Source organism: Triturus cristatus, chromosome 6 (assembly GCF_964204655.1).
Source record: "Triturus cristatus chromosome 6, aTriCri1.1, whole genome shotgun sequence".
NCBI classification, from domain to species: Eukaryota; Metazoa; Chordata; class Amphibia; order Caudata; family Salamandridae; genus Triturus; species Triturus cristatus.
In genome coordinates this window covers 521,372,078-521,395,014 of record NC_140589.1, presented here as the reverse complement: position 1 = coordinate 521,395,014, position 22,937 = coordinate 521,372,078, and the positions used below count along the sequence as shown (strand labels likewise).

The 22,937-nt window shown below is 43.1% G+C and overlaps 1 protein-coding gene across 1 annotated transcript in view; it reads left to right on the top strand.

The window, feature by feature from the left end:
* CD109 (CD109 molecule) overlaps nucleotides 1–22,937 on the top strand; it is a 750,032-nt gene that overhangs the window by 138,768 nt on the left and 588,327 nt on the right. The window contains exon 7 of the mRNA XM_085610953.1: nucleotides 3,448–3,532. Within this exon, the coding sequence (XP_085467079.1) occupies nucleotides 3,448–3,532 (85 nt within the window). The remainder of the gene's footprint in view (nucleotides 1–3,447; nucleotides 3,533–22,937) is intronic.

Below are 22,937 nucleotides of genomic sequence, written 5' to 3'. Positions count from 1 at the left end.
TGCTGTTTGCCTGCTCGCGGTTGCTTTTACTTTTGTTTTTTTTTTGCTTTCGCTCGTGCCTTCGAAGTGCATGAAGCGGTCCACTAAAGTGAAGGCAACCGCGAGCAGTCAAACAGCATGCACGCAGAGAGGGAGCGAGCCGCTGGTCCGAGCGGTAATAAATCAAGTGGGCGGTGGGAGACGCCATGCGCGCGCACATCACCTTCCGGGCGCGCACATGGTTTGTCTCCCTTCGCGAAGGAAAGCCACAACAATAGAGTCTCGCCAAGCGAAGCAGCTGCGCTGCATTCACTAGGCAAGACCTAAAAACCCCTGTGAAACTGAAAAGCATGAGAGAAAAAGAGAATATAAGAAGAGGGACAAGAAAAACGGAGAAACACAGGGGAAAGAGACAGTTACTGTTGCCCTCTTACCCCTCCCCTCAGCCCCCGAAGAAGACATCCAACCGTCAAAGACCCACTCCCCCTCCCCCAAAGGTCAAGACATTAACCAGTGAAGACCATCCCAAAGGGCGACCCTTATATTAAAGGGGAAGGGGGAGCCGCAATAGATGGAAAAAGCTTAAACCACAGCTTAAGCGGCTTTAGTTGATGAGCTGCCACTTTGAGCCTTCATGACAAAAAAAAAGTCTGGCCCTCCATTCGGATATGCAGGGTTGAGGAGTCCAGAAGAGATACAGTTGCACCCAACTTCAAGAGCGCCGGTATATGCTCGTGGAGCTACCAGTGCCTCACTGCTGTTTGATGACAAAAATCGGAGCAGACAAAAAACGTGAACCCTGCAGGTTTAGGCAGGCGTCTTCAGAGCAGGCCCGGCTCCAGCAATTTTTATTTGGGTAGGCCAAGGGTGCATTTTAGTGGGCCACTGCGGGCCCAATTTGTCACTTCTGGAGGTAGCCTACAAGCCCTAAATTATATCATATCTACTTGCAAACAGTCACCATGATACAACAGATAGATTCTGTGTATACACAGCATGCGGAGACTTACTTGAAAATAAGAGCAATGTCTGGACCAAAGTGCACACCCTGAAATTCCAGCAGGCCAGGATTCAACACAGGTACTTCCAGGCCTGATTATCCACTTTTCTACCAACCATCTCCTGTGCACCTTATTTCACTACTGACCTTGGGCCCCAGGCCCATATCAGCCACCATCCAGCTCCACTTTCATTATTCCCAGTAAAAAAAATTAGTAAAATCACCCTCAAACTTAAAACAATGACTATAGCAGTACATATAATTAGCATGCACTTTAAAATATGTTCCACAGTTTCCCTTATGACCTGACTGCTAATTAAATAAACAAAAACAGAAGGGGCATGACAGGGCCGGCATTAGCGCTGGTGTGAAAGTCTTTTTTGGCACCCCACAAATGACCTCTTTCTCCGCGGATATCATTACTACCACCCTCCAACAGTGTCCTTCATCTCTCCGGAGCCACTCTCTCATATAAATTTCATTTGTTGTGTAGCGCTACTCATATCAGTGTAGGGTGTCACAGTACTTTATATCACACGCGCACATTATACAGAGACAGTGAATCATACAAGTATGTAAATCACTCTATAGGGAATGTCACATAAGCCAATGAGGATTATAAAGTGTAGGATTCACATGTCATTCATACTGGTGGGCAGTATATTTTAAGAAGGTTTGGTCTGGAGAAGCACAAACTCAGGATTTAAAGCCTACCCCAGTGGTTGGGGGTTGGCTTTACTAATATAAATGTATATCTGCCCAAACAAACTCTTTTTAGCAACATTAGAATAATGAAAGACTGGGGAAGTTCTAACTATATCGCAACACAAAAAAAGTGAAGTTCCTAGTATACCATTCAGGTTTATATGCAGCTCTTTGATGACACTTCATAGGTCTCTGTCCTATGTTAGGATTGTAACTTCAAACTGCAAGTAACATAAGAATCTCTAAGGCAGTAACCCACTGAGCTATCCACATAAAATACAGTTTATCTGCATTTCAAAACTACCTACAGACAAAGGATTGCTCTCCAGCAGGATCATTAATCACCAGTTATCTGGATATTTTTATTGTTGTCTTGCATCCATGGCCATGATAAAGATAAAAAACATTTAAAAGAAGCCTACATAAAGTATGTGTCTTGCTGGGCCTTTTGCAGATTTTAAAAATAAGAACAAATAGTCACACATTTTCTTTCCTACTTGGTTCATAGAACTCTGCCTCACAGCCCGATCTGATAAGCAGATGCAGGGGTCAGGAAAGGTGAATCGTGATAAACAAACTTATTTTCTCCAGCACTGAATAGAAAAAGAAATACCCATGCAGCTAGTGCCAAAGAAAGAATGTGTCCCGTTAGTCATGCCTCTATTGTACCTGCACGATACAGCCCACCGTTCTAAAAGAAGATGCGTGATTGGGGGTGCCTGTGAGAAACAGCCCAGGCCCAATCACGCAACTCCCAGAACAGAAAGAAAGACAACGTTCGGAGAAACATTAAATTAAAGTGGACATTTTCTATTGGCCTTCAAGCTGTCACTGCGAGGGCCAAGGCTCATGTTTGGGTGGGCCTGGCCCACCCGCTAGAACTGGGCCTGCATCAGAGTAGCAGCGCAATAGATCCCCGGTGGTCCATCGCCGGAATGAAGCAGAAAGTTGTAATCCGGCGGTCAGACCACTGCGAGTCTGGTGGTCCATGGACCACCAGACTCTTATTCAGCCCCCAAGTTCTCTCTCTCCCTCACACTTTTATAATCCTGTTTCATACATTAACACATTTAACACATTTACCATGGTTACACAAAGTTCCGCCCTTCATAAAATAGTATCGGCAAGTATATCGTAGTTATTAATGACGTGTGCATATTGCTGGAGAATGGTGTTCTATATAAAATCGAATAAGAAAAATGTAGTACCTGAAAACTTACAAAGATGTAAAGGTTGTGAAGCAAGAAAATGGCCATTGATAAATGAGAGAGGATTCTGACCAGAGGATTTTAAAATGTCAATATAAATCAATAGAACGGCAGATTAGAAAGACTTCTATATAAAATATTTTAATATACCACAGAGTGACCTAGCCCAGTACAAAATATGAAAAATACCTCCCTACCGCACCTAGTAGTTTATTTGCATTACATCTAATACCGGACCTTCTTGGAAGTGTATGTCACCCCCAATCCATGTACTACCTTCAAATAAATATTCTCCTTTCTGAGATGAAATGGTTTTGCTTGCTTTCCATGCTGTCGTTTTTTACAGTTTCCACAGATTGAGTTCACCTTAATTACTCTGTACATCTTTGCTTTATTTCTGTTTTAAGCAATCATTCTTTTCCTGCCCATATTTTGTAACAACGTTGAACAATGGTTTAGCTATAAAGTGTTATATAAACATAACCTATCTTTTTTTAATGAGAAATGTAATTACACTTAAAATATATATTTTCATATCTGTTTGATCTTTTTCAGTGTTGCCAAAGTTTGAAGTTCTTTTAGCAACATCCTCTCATCTCTCGGTCAACAAAAATGAATTAACGGGGACCATCACTGCAAAGTAAATATTTATTTGGCAAAATAAATGCTATCATATTTTCAGTCTGATGTGTACATGAAAGCAAAAAAGTCTTTGTGCTCTCCTAAAATCAGTGTCAATTTGTGGCGGCTCGCCGAGGGTGTGCTGTGTGGCGGTGAGGCGGGATGGGGAGGGGCAGGGTAGGGTGTAGTAAACTCCTGCATACAGCCGAAGGGAGTTAAGTAAATAAATAAATAAAATAATTGACATTGCGCGCGCTGCAACGCCAATTCGGCGATGCAGCGCGCGGAATGTAAATTGTTTTATTTATTGGCTGTATGCCGGAGTTTACTACACCCCACCCTGCCCCTCCCCCGCCCCGCCTCACCGTCCCGCAGCACACCCTCGGCGAGCCACCACTGCTGATCCCAACCCCATTTCCCCCAACCTGTTTTGCTCAGCCTTTGGCCATGTGTAGAAGTCTGCAATCAAGCCTTGCACATAGACATCATACCCACATAACTTCGCAAGTTTTTTCTGTTTTCTGTTATATGTGTTATGTTCTGCTTTCTTGTTCTTTGGCAGTTTGTTGACCTGTTTTTGGTTCTTAAACGCAGCATGCTAATGTAACCTTGTATGCAAATAGAAAACACGTTTCACAGTTCTGGGATGTCACCTCAATTACAGGGTTAAGGTGTGCTGCTTTTCACCTTATGTGGCCTCGAAGATTTGTTTTTAACAGTTAAAATATGTGAATGGTTCTTGAACTCCCTGCACTAATGGTGGCTAGTGCAAATTTTTAGCCATGAAAATCAGATTGTGTCAGGCTTCAAACCCTCCTAAAACCACATGTTCAACTATGCTCAAATATAGTGGTGCATTTGTTTATTTTCTAATATATCGTTATTTCATTTTCATGGATAGACCATCACCATAAACAAAACTGAGTTACCTCTGTAACATAAAAAGTAACATGGCATGCATCGAGAAACCATGGCACACAATTATGACAGATATCAACTCACATATCAGCTGTGCCCAACTACACCAATAAAAGGCAACTAGTATGCCCTGCAGGAGTCCATGTACCTTTGGGGATCGTGAAAGACATCCAGACATATTAACGATAATACAACTGCATCAATTAACTTTTGCAGTGGGAGCAGCATCACTATCGCCAGGGACCATACCAATTTGACAATGCCACAGAAGTTGCTTCAGAGTTGGGGGGAAGGGAAGGAGAGACCAGGGGACCCAATGGCTTCTCTAATAACAGGATGCTCCACCCTCAGCCCAGGGCTGGCCCCCGGCATCTGGGGCACCTTGTCTGTTCTGCAGCGTGAGTACATATGCATCCCACAATGTGGCAGCGTAAGCCTCGCCTCGCCTGTGAACATCCCAGGACACGGGTTCATCCTACACCACTGCCCATTTGTGGCCGCCTTCCAGGACATCGCTATCTGGTCTTAAAATAAAATCCTGGCTAAATCCATGAACTTCATGAACTGTCTTTATTTTTTTGCCCTAATAGTTATCCCCAGGAAACACAGTTGGGGGTTGGAGGCCAATGGTGTCCCAACTACTTCAGATATAACCTCCATTACTTTCACCCACATCTGTGCTAGCACCAGGCACCCCCACACCATGTGGAGAAATGTTGTGTCAGGGTTTCTGCAATATGGGCATTCAGGCAACGATTGTTGGAACATCTTATGCACTCGTTGAGGTGTAAGGTAGGCCTGGTGTAGGTAGTTAAATTGCATGAATTTTAGGCAGGTATTGCACGATACTCGCTTAACATGCCCAAGTGCCCACTCCCACTGCTTGGTTGTGACAACTACTCCCAGGTCCTCCTCCCATTTATTCTGACTGTACAAGGACTGTGTATTAGGTGAAGTTATATGAAACCACAAATCCGATAGACAAACATATAACATAAAGAGTACTACACAGTAATCATAAACAAAGTAACAAGACCCTGACGAAAAATAGGATTTCCATCAATTACCAGAGTGGTCAGTGTCATCATTTGGATATTCTTCCTGCCATCCACTAGTGCTTCTTAATCATAGAGGAAAACTATGTGGATTGAGGTTTTGATCAGGTCAGAAGGAAGGAAACCACAAGGAGACAAGCTCTCGAATAACCACAATCATTCAGTGATAGACTTTGGTGCAGTGCGTGCATGTGAAATTAAAAAAGGATTTAGAAAAGAGAACACTTTAATTGAATATATCTCTTGTAATCCTTATTAAAAATAGTGCAGAAGCAGCTTGAAAATATACGTCCAAGGGCGCTGGATCCCGCGGGACGAAACTGGTCCAGTCTAACAAACTGGACCGCTACAGTCTCCAAAGACGATCGGGGGGGCCAACTGTCCGAAGAGGCCGCCAAGGGGAGTCCCAGGGAAGAGGAACAGGAACCGTCGCTTAAGGATGTCATGGAGGCCATTACTGGAGTCAAAACTTCCATGGATACCGTGGCGATTGACGTTAATCTTATTTGGGCCGATCTTGGAAAACTTAACGAAAAAGTCAAGCAGGTAGAAATCCCAACCTCTAGTCACCTCGAAGATGTCTCTCAGCTCCAAAGGGAGGTCCACGAGCTCCAAGATTCTTGCACCCTTGCGGACCTTAAGTTGGACGATTATGAAGGTCGACTTCGGCGCAATAATCTTCGCATCCTGGGAGTTCATGAGAAAGCTGAGGGGCACTCCCCAGACCTGTTTATCGAGGACCTCATCCTTAAACACCTCCAACCCAAAGGCCTTAGTAAGTTCTTCGTTATTGAGCGTGCTCACAGGATCCCAGGCGGCCGTCCTAAACCGGGCGCTCCCCCGCGGCCCATGCTGGCTCGAGTCCTGAACTTTCGTGACAGAGATGTGATTCTCCAGAACTACAGAGCAGGGGCCCCCCTTCGCTACGACAACACCGACATTTCCTTCTTACTGGACTTTACGCAAAGAGTGCAGAAGCAGAGGCGTTCATTCCTCTCTGTGAAACGTGACCTGAGGGACAGGGGCCTGAAGTACTCGATGCTGTTCCCAGCGCGCTTCTGGGTTGAGGCGGCGGGGAGAGCGTGGTTCTTCGACCAACCGGAGGTAGTAGCAGAGTGGATTGAGTATCGAGGAGCAAAAGGTCCTACAGATCGCAACGCCGGGGAACATGCGGACGCTCGACCTCCTTGAGACAAAGACTTGGAGCATGGCAGCCAAACACTGACACTGACTAACTGGGGACACGGTGTCGGGGTGGGCCAGAGGGGTTGGGGCATGAATATTTGATTGCAGGGGTTGGGGATTGCTTATGATTTTCTGCTATCCGTCTACTAGGGGCGTTGCGAGTATTATGGTTAGGGGCAAGAACACGGAGCACATTATTTTTCCCCTCTTTCTTTCTTTGAATTTTTGTGGGGTGACAGGCACTCTGCAAGTTTTTTATGGGTAGTTCAAAGCCCAGAGTGCAGGGCAGCGGGGTGGGGGTTGTTGGGTTGGGGTGTTTTGTTTGTTGGTTTGGTGTTATTTTTTTTTCTTCGGGCTCCAGGGGGGTAGGTATTATGACAATAAATGCCTTTCCACTAGCGGTGAACTCCACGTGGGCGGATGATCGAGGCAGATACGTTGGTGTCTCCGGGCTGTGGGAGGGTCGGGTTCTTACGCTCATGTCTGTTTATGTCCCTCCAGGCTTGCAGGGCACAACGTTCGCTGACTTGGGTGTGGTCCTGCTCACCATTCCGGAGGCCATTATAAAGAACGGGGTAACCCAAAGTAATCAAGGACCTGGGTATTATATGGTACAAAAAACAATGGTCCTGGACCTATATTTCAATTAAATCGATCAAAATGTTTTTCATTGAACATATTATTGAGTAAAGCAATAGACATAGAAAATCAACATCAAAAAAATCAACATAAAAAGTGCAACAAAAATACCATGATCTGGTTCACCATATATTTATTTAGAAACATTAAGTGAAAGCCAGACAGTACATAATACAAAGTAGCAATTTAAAGAATCAATTTAAAGAAGGTTGCTCCAGAGGGAGACGTGCAGTGAAACAGAGTGCTCAAGAGTGACGTGGTAAAGAGAGATACTTCAGCAAGGATATATAAAAAAAAATTCAATATGTCAAGGCAAACAAACAGCGGAACCGGTTGTGAGTCCACGTCCTTGGGTAACCTGGCCCAATTATATTAACACAAGATTATTATATCAGTTCGTACTAGAAATCAATTCTAGGGTAGCACGTGAGAAAGGCCAGAGGGTCCAAGTTAGGTTAATTGGGCGTCGACGTTTCGATCCGACTTATGGCCAACAGGGCAGTTAGTTCCTCGGCTGGGCGGATCTTCATCAGGACTACACTGGGCAACCCCTCAATTACAGGTGAGAACATGAATCCATAGTTCCCTTTATGGATCCAATATGGGGGTATTCATCTCCAACCGTAATCTTCACACTTGGTTTCAATAAATGCACCCCGGTGAACCAAAGGAGATGATTGCGATTCCCAGTCACTTTAGAGGGTCGTGTAATCGAATTACTCCGGGGATTAAGCAGGCGCGTCTTCACTTCACGGCCGTCTCCAGGTAGGAAAAAATGCCTAAGCATTTGCCTAGGCATCTGAAAGCCATGTTTGAGGAATCAAGGGAAGAGGGAATGCTCCCCGGGAGTAGAGAATAGCTACCATTATCCATAAGGAAGGGAAGGCTAAAACAGACTGTGCCTCATATAGACCCATCTCTCTTCTAAATGCAGATCCTAAGATATTAGCCAAACTACTGGCTAACCGCCTGGTGAAAGTGATCAGTGACCTAGTGCATCCGGATCAATTGGGTTTTATGCCCCATAGAAAAACGGCCCTCAACCTGAGCAGAGTCCACGGGGTGATGGATAGAGCCCACACCCTTCGAGAACCAGCTGTGATCAGGTCACTAGACTTGACCATGGCCTTTGATACAATTGAGTGGCCCTATTTATGGGCAGTCTTAGCAAAGTTAGGATTTGGTCCGAAATATATTCACTGGGTGCGTCTTTTATATTCCGAACCACTGGCTCAAGTGGTGGTAAACAACAAAGATTTGGCCACTTTTTCGCTTAGTCGGGGAACTCGTCAGGGATGCCCATATCCCCTCTTCTTTTCTCCTTGGCCTTGGAGCCCTTTGCTGCTTGGATCCGTTGGGATCCGATGATAAGGGGGCCGTGGTGGTCCCCCGGATGGGAGCACCGCATATCTTTATACGCAGATGACATCCTACTCTATTTGGCCTCCTCTAATAAATCTCTGACAGTAGTACTAGACATCCTCACAATCTTTGGCAGATTCTCTGGACTCTCCATTAACAGGGGAAAATCCTTATTATCTGTACTGAGAGGTGATCCCCCTATTCCACCCCGGGACTGTCAAACACAAATCAACACAGCCGGATTCATGTATCTGGGAATTTTTATCTCTCTCGACCTCTCAGTCCGTTATGCCCAAAATCTTCTTCCCCCTCTTCGAAGGCTCAAAAGCGACATTGCTAGTTGGAAGACACTTCCGATTTCACTTCTGGTCAGGGCCGCCCTATTTAAAATGATGGCTTTACCACGATTCCTCTATGCCCTACAAAACACCTTAGATCTAGTTCCAGTTCACTACTTTCGTGAGATTGAGAGCCTGCAGAGGGACTTATTGTGGAATGGTAGACCCCGAATTGCCCTCCATAAACTAACGCTAAACTGGTACGATGGCGGCATCAGCCTACCAGATATCAAGAAGTATTATTGGGCATCTCAACTGGTGGCCATCAATCATTGTACATATGGTCGTGCGGACGATCCGGGCTACGCTATGGACAGTAGGCTCCTTCCGGGAGGCACCTACGGCAGAGCCTTGTATTCCTGACCTAAAAGATTTGTGTTAACGGGCCCCATGAAACATTCCGTCCAAATTTGGCATAACGCCACCAACTCACTTGGTTGGAGACATAAATTGACTTTGGCCACACCTCTTTGGGACTCGGAGCGGTTGGGCGATTTATGGAAAATGAAGGGTTTCGATAGGTGGGATCTGATCGGTATCTCCGCTATCAAAGATATCTGGGGAAAGGAGGGGATTAAGTCCTTCAGTAAGCTTCAGAGCGAATATGAGCTTGCAAACACCGAGTACTTTCGTTATGCTCAGGTCTCACACTCACTCCAATCATGTTACGTGTCTATCTCCGTCCAGAGGCCCGACGATGTATTCTAAATATTTGGGAGCCCACAGACCTGAACACTTCCCAGACGCAATGGGCCACACTGGGATTCATGTTGGCCAAACGAAACATCGCTCAACTGTAGGGGGCAGCGCCCTTGCCCACTATGGATGCCTGGCAGAAGGACCTTGATTGGTGTATGTTTAGAGAAAAAACTGTATATCTGGAAAGGGGGTGACCTGGGAAGTAGTCCTGTATCTGGACTCCATGGAATGTATAGTATATAGAGGGGAGATTTGTGTACCGCCTCGAAGTGTTGAGCATGATGACCCCATATCCCCATGATATTCCTCTCTGAGGAAGTCAATGTATCCATTCACCCATACGTACTGCAATGTGTAGCCTTGCGACCCTCTGCACTGTACTGTGTTGCCGATGTGTTTCAATAAAAAGATTTATAAAAAAAAAAAGCAAATATAGTGGTGGATGTGCACAAAGGAGAAACACATCAAATGCCACATAATACTTTTTATATTGCAAATGTCTCAGAAAGTTTTGAACGTATTCACACCAAACCACAATCAAATGCTAATCAGAGTAAGGTGCTACCTATAGGCCAAATTTAATTTAATTTGGCTCACCAGTTTTGCATTACCAGAGAGCTAAAATCCCAGAGTTATTTGGTTGGGATTGACCACCTTAAATCATTCTGTCCCCCATTGAGCGATCTCGATGAAATTTTGACAGGGTAAAACAAGCTTGAAACTGAATTTCAAGATTGTTGGAATAGGCCATTGTAGCTGGACAAGCCCCATCTCACTGTTTCAATAGTTACATCCTTCAGCTGATATTGACAAGCTTAGAGGTTCAGGTCCTAAGGTAGTCCATCCAAATCACCTAAAGAAGTAAGATACAAGTTCTTAAACCTCATCTGGTTTTTGAAAGATAAATATTTACTTAATGTAGAATTCCCACACTTCATGCCAAACCTCCACTGAGATATTGCAAATTTTTCGCTGCTAGCCTGCTCAAGCTATAATAAGTAAATGGGCAGATTTATCTATCTTTAAGGTAGGAGATTTGTATGATTGTGCTAAATTAAAATCTCCCCAAGCCCTGTTTTCAGGCCAAATCTTTGAGCTCTCCCACTTTTTTATGTATACCCAAATAAGTTCCATAATTTGTGGATATTGACTCGTCATGGAATCAAGTCAGACTAATGTTTAGGGAACATAAAGTAAATACAACATTGATTTATTGGTATAAAGAACTGTATTTGAATTTGGGATTGGAAGTGAATGTTGAGAATATATGGGGAAAATGGGAAAGGTATACTAGGATAAAGTTAAAGGAACAATAATGGGAACGGTATTTTGATGTCAGTTACTCAGGTCTCAGAGGGGCCAATTTTCAACGTATTACATTCTTTAAAGGCTGGATACTGTATTTTACACCTCATTTTTATAAACAAATGTTTTTCAGCAGTATCAAGAAACTGCCCGACGTGATCAGGAAGGGTGCAGATGTTCTAGTCCTGTCATTGTCTAGAGTCATTTTGGAGAGGGATGTTTCTGTTAGTAGGAAAGACAATCGGATTGAAAACTACCCCCCAACAAGGATGGCTCTTATCAGATTAGCAGATGTTGAGAGAACAGAGCACTCCGGCACTGTGCATTTTGCATTTATAGCTATGTGTAGGGCTCTTTCTCTGATTAGCTCTTATTGGAAATGCTCTGTTCCCCCAGGGGCAGTAATTGGGATGAGAAAATGCATTAGGTTAGTGAGAGATAAGCCTGGTATCATGCCAGAGTCAATTGCATGTCTCAGTATTGTAGGAAATTAAAATCCTGGCCATGGGAGTAACAGAGATCATGATGTTTGGAATTTAAGGGAGAGGGGGAAGGGTAAAAAAAGCTCCGTCACTTTATTGATTCTAAAGCACTTGGACGAAATGCACTTTCAAGATGCATATAAGTATCTCAGGATATGTGATGAACAGTCACTTTAAGCGCTATAAATGAGATAGAAATGGGAGCAACTCCAGTGGTGCCTTCCAGGGAGTTTACAAACCTTTAAAAACAGTTGATGCTCATAATGTGGGGCATGGCCACTATTAGAGTTAGGATCTTTAAGATTGTGGGAAATTATTAATTTGTCTCTTTTTGCAATAAGATGTTGACTCAGACCAACAAGCGATATTTGTACAGATAGTTTTTAGTGGTTTGAATGTATGAGGGTTTGAGGAATTGTATTATAATAAATTGATTAGGATTGAAATTGGGTTTAGCCTCTGGCTTTGAGTTCATGAGTTGGTATTATATCTTGTAATGAATGTGCCTTCCTTGGGAATAGCGTATAAAAATCAATAAAAAGAAATTAAGAAAAGACCCATCTCAATAGGCCAGTATTGTTTGGCCCAGTGGTTTAAAACTTCAACCACCCCCAAGTTCTTCATTTTAGCAGCATTCTGTTTCATCCAGTGATCACTTATGCACTCTACAACTTTCTTCAGTCAAAGTGGGAAATATGTAACCTTTGTAACCTCACCATCCAACTGGATGATGAATTAAGGATCATGGGCATGGTCACATAAATATTAAATAGGTGGAAGAATGAGTCCAAGACTTGCACAGAACTCATTTGTGATTACCTGCAAAAGCATGCACTCCCATTTTTTTTTAATTCATACATACTAGCAAACATTTGAATCGAGTATCACTTAGCAAACTTACACCTCTCTCTAACCCACTGTTATGTCACTGATATTCATATCATCTACATACTAGTGTACCTAACCTACCTGTGGCTGAATGAGATGCAATTCATGTAGGGATCCATTTTCAACTTCTTGACCCCCATTTACCCAAACTTAACTTATTTCAAGAAGTCATGGAGCCAATTTACAACTTGACTTTGATCCTCTAAATATCCTATTTGTTTGAGTGGTTTGTCTTATAAAGAGTGTAACTGGAAGTTAAGTAGAAACCAATTGTGCTCTACCTTGATATAATGCTATTGTTAACAAGTCAAATATCTCATTTATATTAGTCCAAAATAGATTTGTAATGGGAGGACCTGCTTCCTTGAATCTTTCAATCCAATACCGGGTTTTGGTAGAAACAAATCACAGTTTTGAAAAGACAATAGCATAAATATAAGAAACCGTGTTACTTGGCCATGAATTATATTTGATTACAACCACAAATATGTGAATAGTTTTTTTTTTAGAAGTATGAAATAATTTACTCTGCAGATGAAAATATATTTAGTAAATGATTGTTCGGCTCCCTACATGAAAGAGAAGGGTTGTGGAAAGTAATTTGCTAATGGTGCTAAAGAGGGTGGTTATTAGATTACTGTGATGTGAATCAATGCTGTTGGAATAGGGTCAGTCCAACCGTATCACATTACTCAACTAACACATTAAAGGACTGAGAGGGATATTTTTATAAAGAAATTGTCCAGCTTTAATGGACTATCTCTACCTAAATTCTCTTTAAAAGTGGGTGAGAAAATAATAGGTTTTGGCTTAGCAATAATACAATCCCATATAAATTAACTGTAGGATCTTCTGTAGACTACCCTTTTTAAACATTTAATTCTTGTATGGCACCTATCATAGTTAATAAAAAACATAGAATACAATAAAACAATGTAAACATTAAAGGTGCTGCAGCCAATATGGTGACTTTATATTAAAAGCTTAAAAGAGGAGTTCACTGCCCTTCAATTTTTGTTCAGCTTGTTTTAAAGATTTGTTAAAACGACTATTCAACATTGTATCCATTGGATTAAAATTCTGAAACTAGACCAGGCCTCTGGGAGGTGCTGAAGCATTACTATCATATACATAAAGAGGATTATTCCTGTTCCTCTTCTCCAGCCAATTACATCTTTGAAGCAGAAGAACTTGAACTTTGTCTTTTGCTGAATGCACAACAGTCGGTAATAGACTACCGGGACCAGCAGGGTTTTTCCTAATTTCGCTTAATGAAACTATATCTCAGGCTTCTTTTCGTTTTACCCACTGTTTTCTCAGTGATTTCAATATTCACTGGGACTTCTATTCCGACAGACACCTGCACAGGGCTTTCTCAATGGGTCCTAAACCTCACTCATCGTGGGGGTCATTTAATTGACCTAGTGTTCTCCAGCCTTAGTTTATATGTGCTGGACCCCACTCCCTTCATCTGGAAGGATCATCATTTGGTCCAGTTAAATTGGACTTCCTCCCATCAAGGTCCCTTGCGCAATTGTAAAGCTCCTCACCATACAAGACCTTTCTCCAAAATTTCTCATAACAGTCTAGAATACACTCTGATAAACAACATGCCAACTCTTCTGGGCTCCATTGGTTCTGATATGCAAGAATGATTTCTGACTGCGCACTTCAGTGGAGAAACTTGCTCTTCTCCCAACTCGGGTATCAAGCAGAAAAAATATCTCTAGTTCCTTGTTTGGCCTCCAGGCCCTTATACATGAGAAAAAAATATGCAAAAGAGTGGAAAGGGTTGAGTGGTGTGAGCAACTTGGTGCATTTTTTCACATCAAAGTTCTGGCCATTCAGAACAGTCTATCTGCCGCTTTGACTGCAGAAGTGGATGATGGTGACTTTAATCTACATTTCACTACCACATCTTGCTGTCTGCTTGAGTTTAACACAATCTCCTTAGAATATTCTAAATCTTAAGTCTGTTTCTCCTGATGACCTGTGCCCCCCATCTATTTTGGTGTTGGGAGTAAATGTTATCAACCCTATCCTGAATGTGCTGATGAATAAATCATTAGTCACTGCTACTGTGACTTCATGCTGGAAGATGGCTAAAACCGTCCCTCTTATACAAAAGCCAAGTGCTGATCTTGATGTCCTGGGCAACTGTAGGTCCATTTCCATTCTACCCGTGCCTTCTAAGATAGTGGAAAATGTGTGAAGCGTCAGCTTTCCAAATACTTGGAGACCAACAAGCTACTTCATCCTAGCCAATCAGGCTTTAGGCCAAGCTAAAATACTGAGACTGCCTTGTTGGAGGTCTCTGAACTGATTAAAAGCACTATTGATGCGGGAAGTAGAGCAGTCCTGGTGCTGCTGGACCTTTAAGCTGCTTTCGACATGGTTCCACATGCCAGGTTGCTATCCTGCTTTCATGAGGTTGGTATTAGGGATAGGCCTGGAAGTGGCTGAAGTATTTCCTTGAGGACAGGAGTCAAGAACTCTGGCTTCCACCTTACTCCTCTGATAGCCGAAGAGTCTCAGTGAGAGTTCTTCAGGGTTCAGCACTAAGCCCCACAATTGTTATTGTCTACATGCCCCCCTGGCTAAGGTCGTGGAATCATTTGGGATTAAGATTATTTCGTACGCAGATGACAACCAGATTATCTTTGCCTTTGGTAAAGGGATGCCCATTGAACAGGACGCCATGCAACCCTTTCTCTCAACAGTCTTTCGGTGGATGATCTTTAACCATCTTAAGTGCAACACCGAAAAGACTGAGGTGCTCAGTTTTGAAAACAATTTTGCTCCTAATTTGGCTGTCCACTGGCCAGTAGGGCTGTCTCCACCAAATATCCATGTAGATTCTGTCAAGAACTCTGGGAGCAAGTCTGACAATAAAATGTCTTTTCATAACCAAATTATCTCGGTGGTAGGCTTGTGCGTTGGCATTTTATGTACGGTAAAGACATTTTTGCATTTTCTCTCAATTCCGTCTAGGTTCACAGTCGTACTCGCTTTGTTCATGTGTAGGTTGGACTTTGCCAAGCCATTATATGCCAGCCTACCAAAATGTCTGCCGAGAAAACTTCAGACGGTTCCAAATGCGGCGACAAGGTTGGCTCTTGGCCTTTCCAGAAGAGAGCACATTATGTGGCAGAGCACTCCAGCATTCAAGACCTGACCACCTATCTGCCAGGATTGCCTACTACAACCCTGTAAGAGTGCTACTGTCCTCTATTACCATCTGGCAGGATCCCAAGAGTTTGTCTGTCCAAATCTGTCAGACGTTCATTTTCTTTCTTGGGCCAGGAGCGTTGGAATAATCTCCTGTTGTATTTGCAACAAATTAATGATGAAGCATTGTTTAAGAAAAAGCTCAAGACACGCTCTTTACGCAGTAGCGGTCTTCAATTGTTCTCTTTTTCAAACATGGCTCCACGCTACTCAGGTCGGAGGCTTTCTGACACTCATCTTCGGTTTCAATTCAGACCGACTGATACCAATACAGCCGCTCAGAATTGAAACCGGCTGGTCATTCCAGCTGCTATTCAATGGGCTCGAGGAGCCTGTCTGCCAGTCAGAAACTGGCCTATAATCCAAACGGAAGGCGTTTCTGCCCTCTGGATTACGATGCGCGGTTTCCAGCACAGTTTCCATGCCGGCCTTTCAGACATGGAAACCCTGTCGTAAAGCACGTTTTGGGGCCCCTAGCAGGGCTCCCTTTTATTTTTGGCCTTTGGTTGGGGGCAGACGGGGCACCTTGAGGTGCATGCCAAGGGGTGCAGGGATGAAGACAGACTCCCATTCCTCCACAGGAGATTAGGGGAAAGGGAGTATGCGACTGCACCATGTGTGGTCGCATCATGATTAGGTGGTCGGGACCTCTGACTGGAGGTCAGTCGGTCCCGTTTATGTGAAGGAGTTGGGTGGACTTGTGCCCGCCTGACATCAAAATAAGCCCCTATGTGTTTAATTTCTTACTCTGCCATACAACAAAGACTGCAAGTGTGTGTTTCTGTATTCCGAAGCCAAAACAAGGTGTGCCTGAGACCGGGAAGAAGTCCAAAGTGGAACCTTATAAATATTTCCTTTAACTGCATGGGCCATCTGGCCTCCAGATAGGCTTGAGGTTTAAGAGATTTATACCCATTAAAGACCATCCAAGCATGCAAACTAGTTGATAAGACCTCCTTGACACCAGCAGCCGAGATCTTCCTTATTACAACATTTAATTGATTTTTTAAAGGACCCTTTGGGGAATGTTATGTCCCATAATGTTTGTATTCCCAAGTTGTCAATGGGAGAGTTTACGTACAGACATGCAGGGGCATTTTGGCTTTTTGAGATCTCACACCAGAGAGCATTGTTTAGTGAGTTGACTAACGAGTACTGTATTCTCTTCCATGTTTTTATGTATGTCCCCTTCCTGCCAATTAATTGGTTCACCAGAACAAACTCAAGAAGGGTCTAAGCAGTGGAGGTGTTGAGAGGAAGATGAAAAAAGAAACTATATGTTTTTATGATGATTGAGTTCAGAGCCACAGTGTCCTTACCTCATAGAGCCTCGCTTCTGTCAGACAGATTTCAGCCACATTTTGCTGCTATTACCTTTAAAAATGATGCAAACTGGGGCCACCCAAAGATCTCTTTAGTGTTTGAAAAGCCAGGATTAGGGTGCTGCTCTTGAGTTGGTGCTCCTGCTTGTGTTGCTGAAAGGAGCCTTAATCATCAATAGGACGCCAAGATATTTGTAGGCTTTCACCAGCTCCAGCTGTTGGCCTTGTAGGAGCCACTGTGACTTTTTCTGTATTCTATTGCTTCTACTATAAAATAAGGGGGGAGATGGAGGAAAAGGTTAGGTTCACCCTCCAAGGTACATATGGTTCAAAAAAATCTGTAAATGTAAAAAATAAAATGGCCGTTATTTATGGCAAAACGCTTGGGCCATCCTAGAGGGATTCCTTCGTCCTGTCCCTTAATCGTTATTAAAGACGGGTAGTTATGCAGTTTGTCCAAACTATGGAAAACCCGTAATGTAGAGCAAATCAGGGAGAACTCCGGAAGAACCACGTACATGGTTGTGTGTGCAAAATGCATCTAGACCGTGCGTGTTGTCAATTTACTGTAGCGAAAAAGGGGGGCCATCGCAAAGGGATGTTGCCGTCAGCCAAAGGTGCTGGTATCAACTTGTTTAGTCCGATCAGTGGAAATGTCTGGGGTAAAAAGTATTGCGTGTTAAAAATAAAAATAAAATAATTAAATGTGAAGCAAAAAGCTCGTACTCCAAAACGGCTAGACCAGACACAGGATCAATGGATCCAGTTGGCCACCATGAGTGGATCATGTTGGGTAGGGGTAGATGAAATATAATGTCTCAGGACAGATGGAGTGAAAGGGGTAATTTAAATAAAGACATGGGGGCCCACATGGGGGCCCTTGCATAAGGGCAGTGCTCATGATGGGCAGTAATTTAGATATGCATGTATTCGCTGAGTGTAGGACCACAGGCGGCTACATGGACTAGAGACCTGTTGACCCTTAACGGGATGGGTTTATCCATACCAACTAGGAGCAAGAATTAAATATTATCTCACTAGCTAGGTATTTTTAACATCACTCCCACCACTCCACCAACAATGCACTACACATTTTTCATAAAAAGTGCTCCTACGTAGTTCCGCAAGTTGCAGCGAGCCCCGAACAGCAGCTGTTTGGGATGGCCCCAATGATGAAGCATGTCACCTAAGGGCAACCCTGGGTGAGTGAGGGGATTCAAGAAAATATTTTTTCTTTTCTTAGGACAGGGGTCGTTTTCGCGCATCCCCTTTCCCTTGGTTAGGTTTTTAGATCTGACATTTACAGATTTATTTTTAACCATTCTATTGCTTCTAACCATGACTTAGTTTTCTTTTGGTTTATTGTCATGCAGTTATTTATTGAGTAGCCAGATAGTTTTTTAATGAGGTGCTGTAAGTTGACTTTCATTCGGCTGACAGGGATCAAATTGTCCACATCCAAAAGAATAGAGATGGGAAGGTCAACTAACCTTGAGAAATTGCTATTTACCTCATCCTGGGTTTGGAACAAGTCAGCCAGGAAAAGGTTGAATAAATATAGTGCGAGCCCACAGCCTTGTATTAGGCCCTGATTAGTGTACATTTTCCTAGATAAAGAGGTATTGTCTCCAGTTCTCACTCTTGTCCAGGTTCCAGTATAAAGCATCCGTATTGCTTTTAGAAGACACGGAGGGATGCCCCAGCGTGACAATTTATCCCAAGGGAGATTAGGCTGACCACAGTCAAATGCAGACTTGAAAGTGCCAGAATATTAGTGGTTGTGCCAGTTTCTTGTTGTGTAAAATCCGTTTGATTTAGTGGTATGATCTTTTTGTCTGCTGTCCAATGAATTAGCTCAGTTAGTAGTAGATCTACAAAGTACTTTACCTCATTTTCTAGGAGGGTGCTGAGCCGATACCTTTCAGGTTGTTGCCGGTCCCCCAATTAAAAGATTGGGTTGATGATTGAATCCAGGATTTGGGAATGTTTTGAAGCTGTAGTTAAATACCCCCATCAATCTTTTTGTTAAAACGATGGGGCTGGTATTATACAGTGCCTGTGGAATGCCGTTTGGGCCAGGTGCTCCATCACGTCAGCTCTCCTGGGTGGTTTTGCATGCTTGTTCATAAAGAAAGCTAAGCACAGTATCACCTTTGAGTGAACTTATTTTATTTGTTAAATTTGAGCTTGCTGACATGATCTTGGCATGTGTGTTGTCTGCTGAGGCCTGCAATGGGTTAGTCACAGAGGCAGCAGCATGGTTCACACTAAGCCCATTTTCACGCTGTGTCACCTTAGTAATTGATAAATAGTCCTCTCTATGCATATTTCTGAAGTGTTTCTCGTTCCAGAGGTTTTTTTTCCTATCCATGACTTGCTATAGGTTCGTTTTGCATAAACTGACCCCCTCTGATTGCAGATCTGATAGCGAACTCCAGTGGTTTAGTTAACATGTGTAATTATGAACAGAGGCCATCTTGATTCAGTGATGTTTGAATTGTTTGTCATTTGGGGCTCTGGTTAGGCTATTTACCAGTTTCTAAAAGTCCCTTGAATTCCTCTTCCTGTAGAGGTACAGGGACTTTGCCCAGAAGCTCTGTCTTGACAGCAGACTTTCCTCCTTAACATCTTTCTATAAGCATTTTTGTGCTTTTCAACTTGGTTTGAAGCATTGGATTACTTGGGTCCTGCCGCAACATTCTCAGCATTTTGCTGAGTTTGCTCTTTAGATTTTGAAATGAGGCGGACATTGCATTCTTTCTTGGGCTATGAAAACTGGTCTTGGATCTGTCTGGGGTTGGTTAATTCGTAGGCAAGTATTTGCTTATTAGATTTTTGTGAAAAACTCGCAGTTAGATCTTTTTTTAAAGAATTCTTCATGAGTTCTTCTTCTGCTTTTTAAATAGCCTGTATTGTGCTATTAGTGCATCTTGTTTTTTTGTAATATACAGTTTACAGCACCCTTGGGAGATAACATACTTGCTGATATGACGGGCATTTGACATTGATATAATGGCTATGATGTATGGCCCACGATCACTTACAGCTTTTCCTCAATATAGAATGATTTTATTAATTGAAGTAAGGGGGGAGAGGTTAAAGTAAAGACGAATATAGAGTGCGCGTCAGATGAGTGGTAGATCTACGCAGTGGAGTGTCTGCTTGGTACCTACCATTTAATACTGTCAAGCTGAGGATCACTTTTGGTATTGGTCACCTCAGTTTGGTTCGGGACGAGCCAAAGATGATCCTGGAATGTTATGTAGTCGTCATGAAGAAAGGGCAACATTAAAGTCCCCTGTTACTAAGGTATCAAAGTGTAGTTGATCATAGAGGCTATTTGAAAGGAAATTGGACAATTTTTGTTTCTGGAATTTTCTTGATCCCGCGTCTGGGAATTAACAAGAGTGGTCTATCAAATTTTGAATTCCACTTCCACAGCTTCAATATTAATATGCTTTTGTCACCTGAATCCACCATTTTGCTTTCTATCTTGAGTGATGCGGATACATAGGTCACTAAACCTCCCTTCGGGCGTCCAAACCTCCTGGTTTTATATGCTGGAGTGAAATTACTTACTAATTACTCGAGAGGGAGGGAAATGTAGACCATATTTTTTGCAATAGTATGATTTGTAAAGTATTTAGATAGTGTACCAAGTCCTTATTACTAATTGTATTTCGTAAGCCATTGATGTTCCAGGAGCAAGGTTTCATTACATCAAGTAATTGATCTAAATTGGGAGGTATGGATTGTCAATATATATTTTTTTTACCTCCGTGCAGAGCTGGTGAAAAGTAGCCTAGATCTAGTTGTATGCCTCTACCAGTTTCAAGTGTAGAATGCACACTGCTTTTGGAATTTAGTGTCCTTGCATGATTTACCAGTGGTGTTTCTATGAATGGAATTCACTTGGTTCATGCCTTTCATAACGCGAGACGCTGTGGGTTCATTTTGTTGAGAGAGCGGACACGGGTATGCTGTGGGTATATGTGCATGGACCCTGATTTCCCATGACTGAAAACGTTCTCTTTCTATGAAGACTTTCCTTGTCTTCGAGGCCCAGGTTACAAGGGTTGACTCCCGCGTGTTGTTCCACATTGGGTCCAAGAATTCAGCAGATTCAGTGTCTGCAGAGGGCAGGTTCTCGTGCATTGGCACAGCGTGTAGCAGCTTTAGGATGTTACTATTGTATAGGATATCAAGCCTGCCCCTGGAATGATATTCTGGAGTAAGGACCATGCACATGCTATAGGTTTCAAGCCTGGGCACTCGCGTTGCCATGTGCTAAAAGTTCTTGTTGTACAGGTCGTACTCAGAAAGTTAATTGCACTTCATGGCTTGAGTACAGCCAACTGCTTGTATAGACATTGGAGCTACCTCATGTTGAAAGGTTGTGTCTGTGCCCGCACCCATCTAAGCCAGTGAGAGCATTGTATGTATTAAGCTTGTTGGACAGATATGGCCCTGTTGCCTGGTCTGTAAGTGTGTCTTCTAATTGCTATGACTCTAATATTAAGGGAGTAAACTGGATGGATGCTTTTTCTAGAGCGTTTATAGAGGCCACTCTTGGATTGTCTTGTTCACTGGACGTAGATGCACAAGAGTGAAAAGATGCCTTTTTTGAAGCAGTATTTACAAGAACTGGTGTGGTTGATGTTCTTACATCTACAGGGGCTGCACAAGCTGTAGGATGAGCATTTTCTTTAAGAATAATTGCCTGCGGGACAGTGGGTCCAGAGGCAGGCTGGGCAAAGATGTTTTGAATTGGTGCAATATTCTGTGTTGTTTGGGTCTAATATGTGGAATGACTTTCCTACCACGCGGATGTTGCTAATGGCAGAGGGTACTAGGTGAGATAAATCTTCAACTTGCCCCTTTGTACCATTATTGTGCATTGTAGATTGATCTGTCCTTGCACAGGCTACCAGTACTGCTACCTTGCTGTCCTTGCACAAGCTACCAGTACAGGCTACCAGTACAGCGTCTGTCACATGGGTGCAATTTTGCAGGGCTACTTCACCAGCGGGCCATGGGAATCACTTTGTCTCTAAGAATGGGGAGCCGCCGAGGCTCTGTGCTGCTTCCCACCGCCACCCACACTGCACTGGTCCAGAGCAGGTTAGGCCACACTGCCAAAAGAGAAAGAGCCAGCTTGTCAGCCGTTCAATGCTGGCCGCAAGCAATTGTCTACTAGCGCCACCAGAACTCACTTTGGCGTGCCAGTGATCTCCTCCTGCCGGAACTTCAAAACTTCTTGGGGCATCTAGTCGGAGTATGGCTAGGTTCCCTGGGTGTAGGCATAGGACTCAGGCTTCAGAGCTTGAGACAGCGGTGCAGAGAGTTGATCACAGGCACAAGCATGTCAGCACATCTTCTTGCTGTAAAAACTGCCCATCCAGTCCAGGACTACACTAAAAACAAGTATATATTTAAATATTTATTCTTCATACTGATAATGTGTTGCTCCATTGGCCAGGGCACCTCATTCATATGATCAGCCTGGCCATCCATCTCCAATCCCTAACTACAGATATCCACATAATGGAAGATCATAATCTATAAATGAACTTCTAACTCAGGTAGGCAAGCCAAAGATCGTGTCACAATCAACAACATTTTATTCGATTCATTATATAATAAAACCCCACATATACACACACAGCAAGGTTCATGCTAGAACAAATCTATACTACCTCACAGTTTCCAGCATCAGAACCCTCATGCCTTCCCAGTCCAGGTGGGTCATGCATTGGCTATCTTTCAGCTTTGCAACAGCTGTACCTTCCACAAACCACACTCACCTGAACAATGCTTCATGAAATGGATTCCAGTTTAAATCTTCCAAACAAACCCTTGAGGTAAACACTACAGCATGTTACTATCCCAAAACTTACATTATAGGCCTTTGACAATAATCTTTAAACTTGACTAGCTGTAATTACTAAATAAAGAGCTGAGGGTGCCCAATCCAACTGGGCCTGCACTTTATTATAATTTACT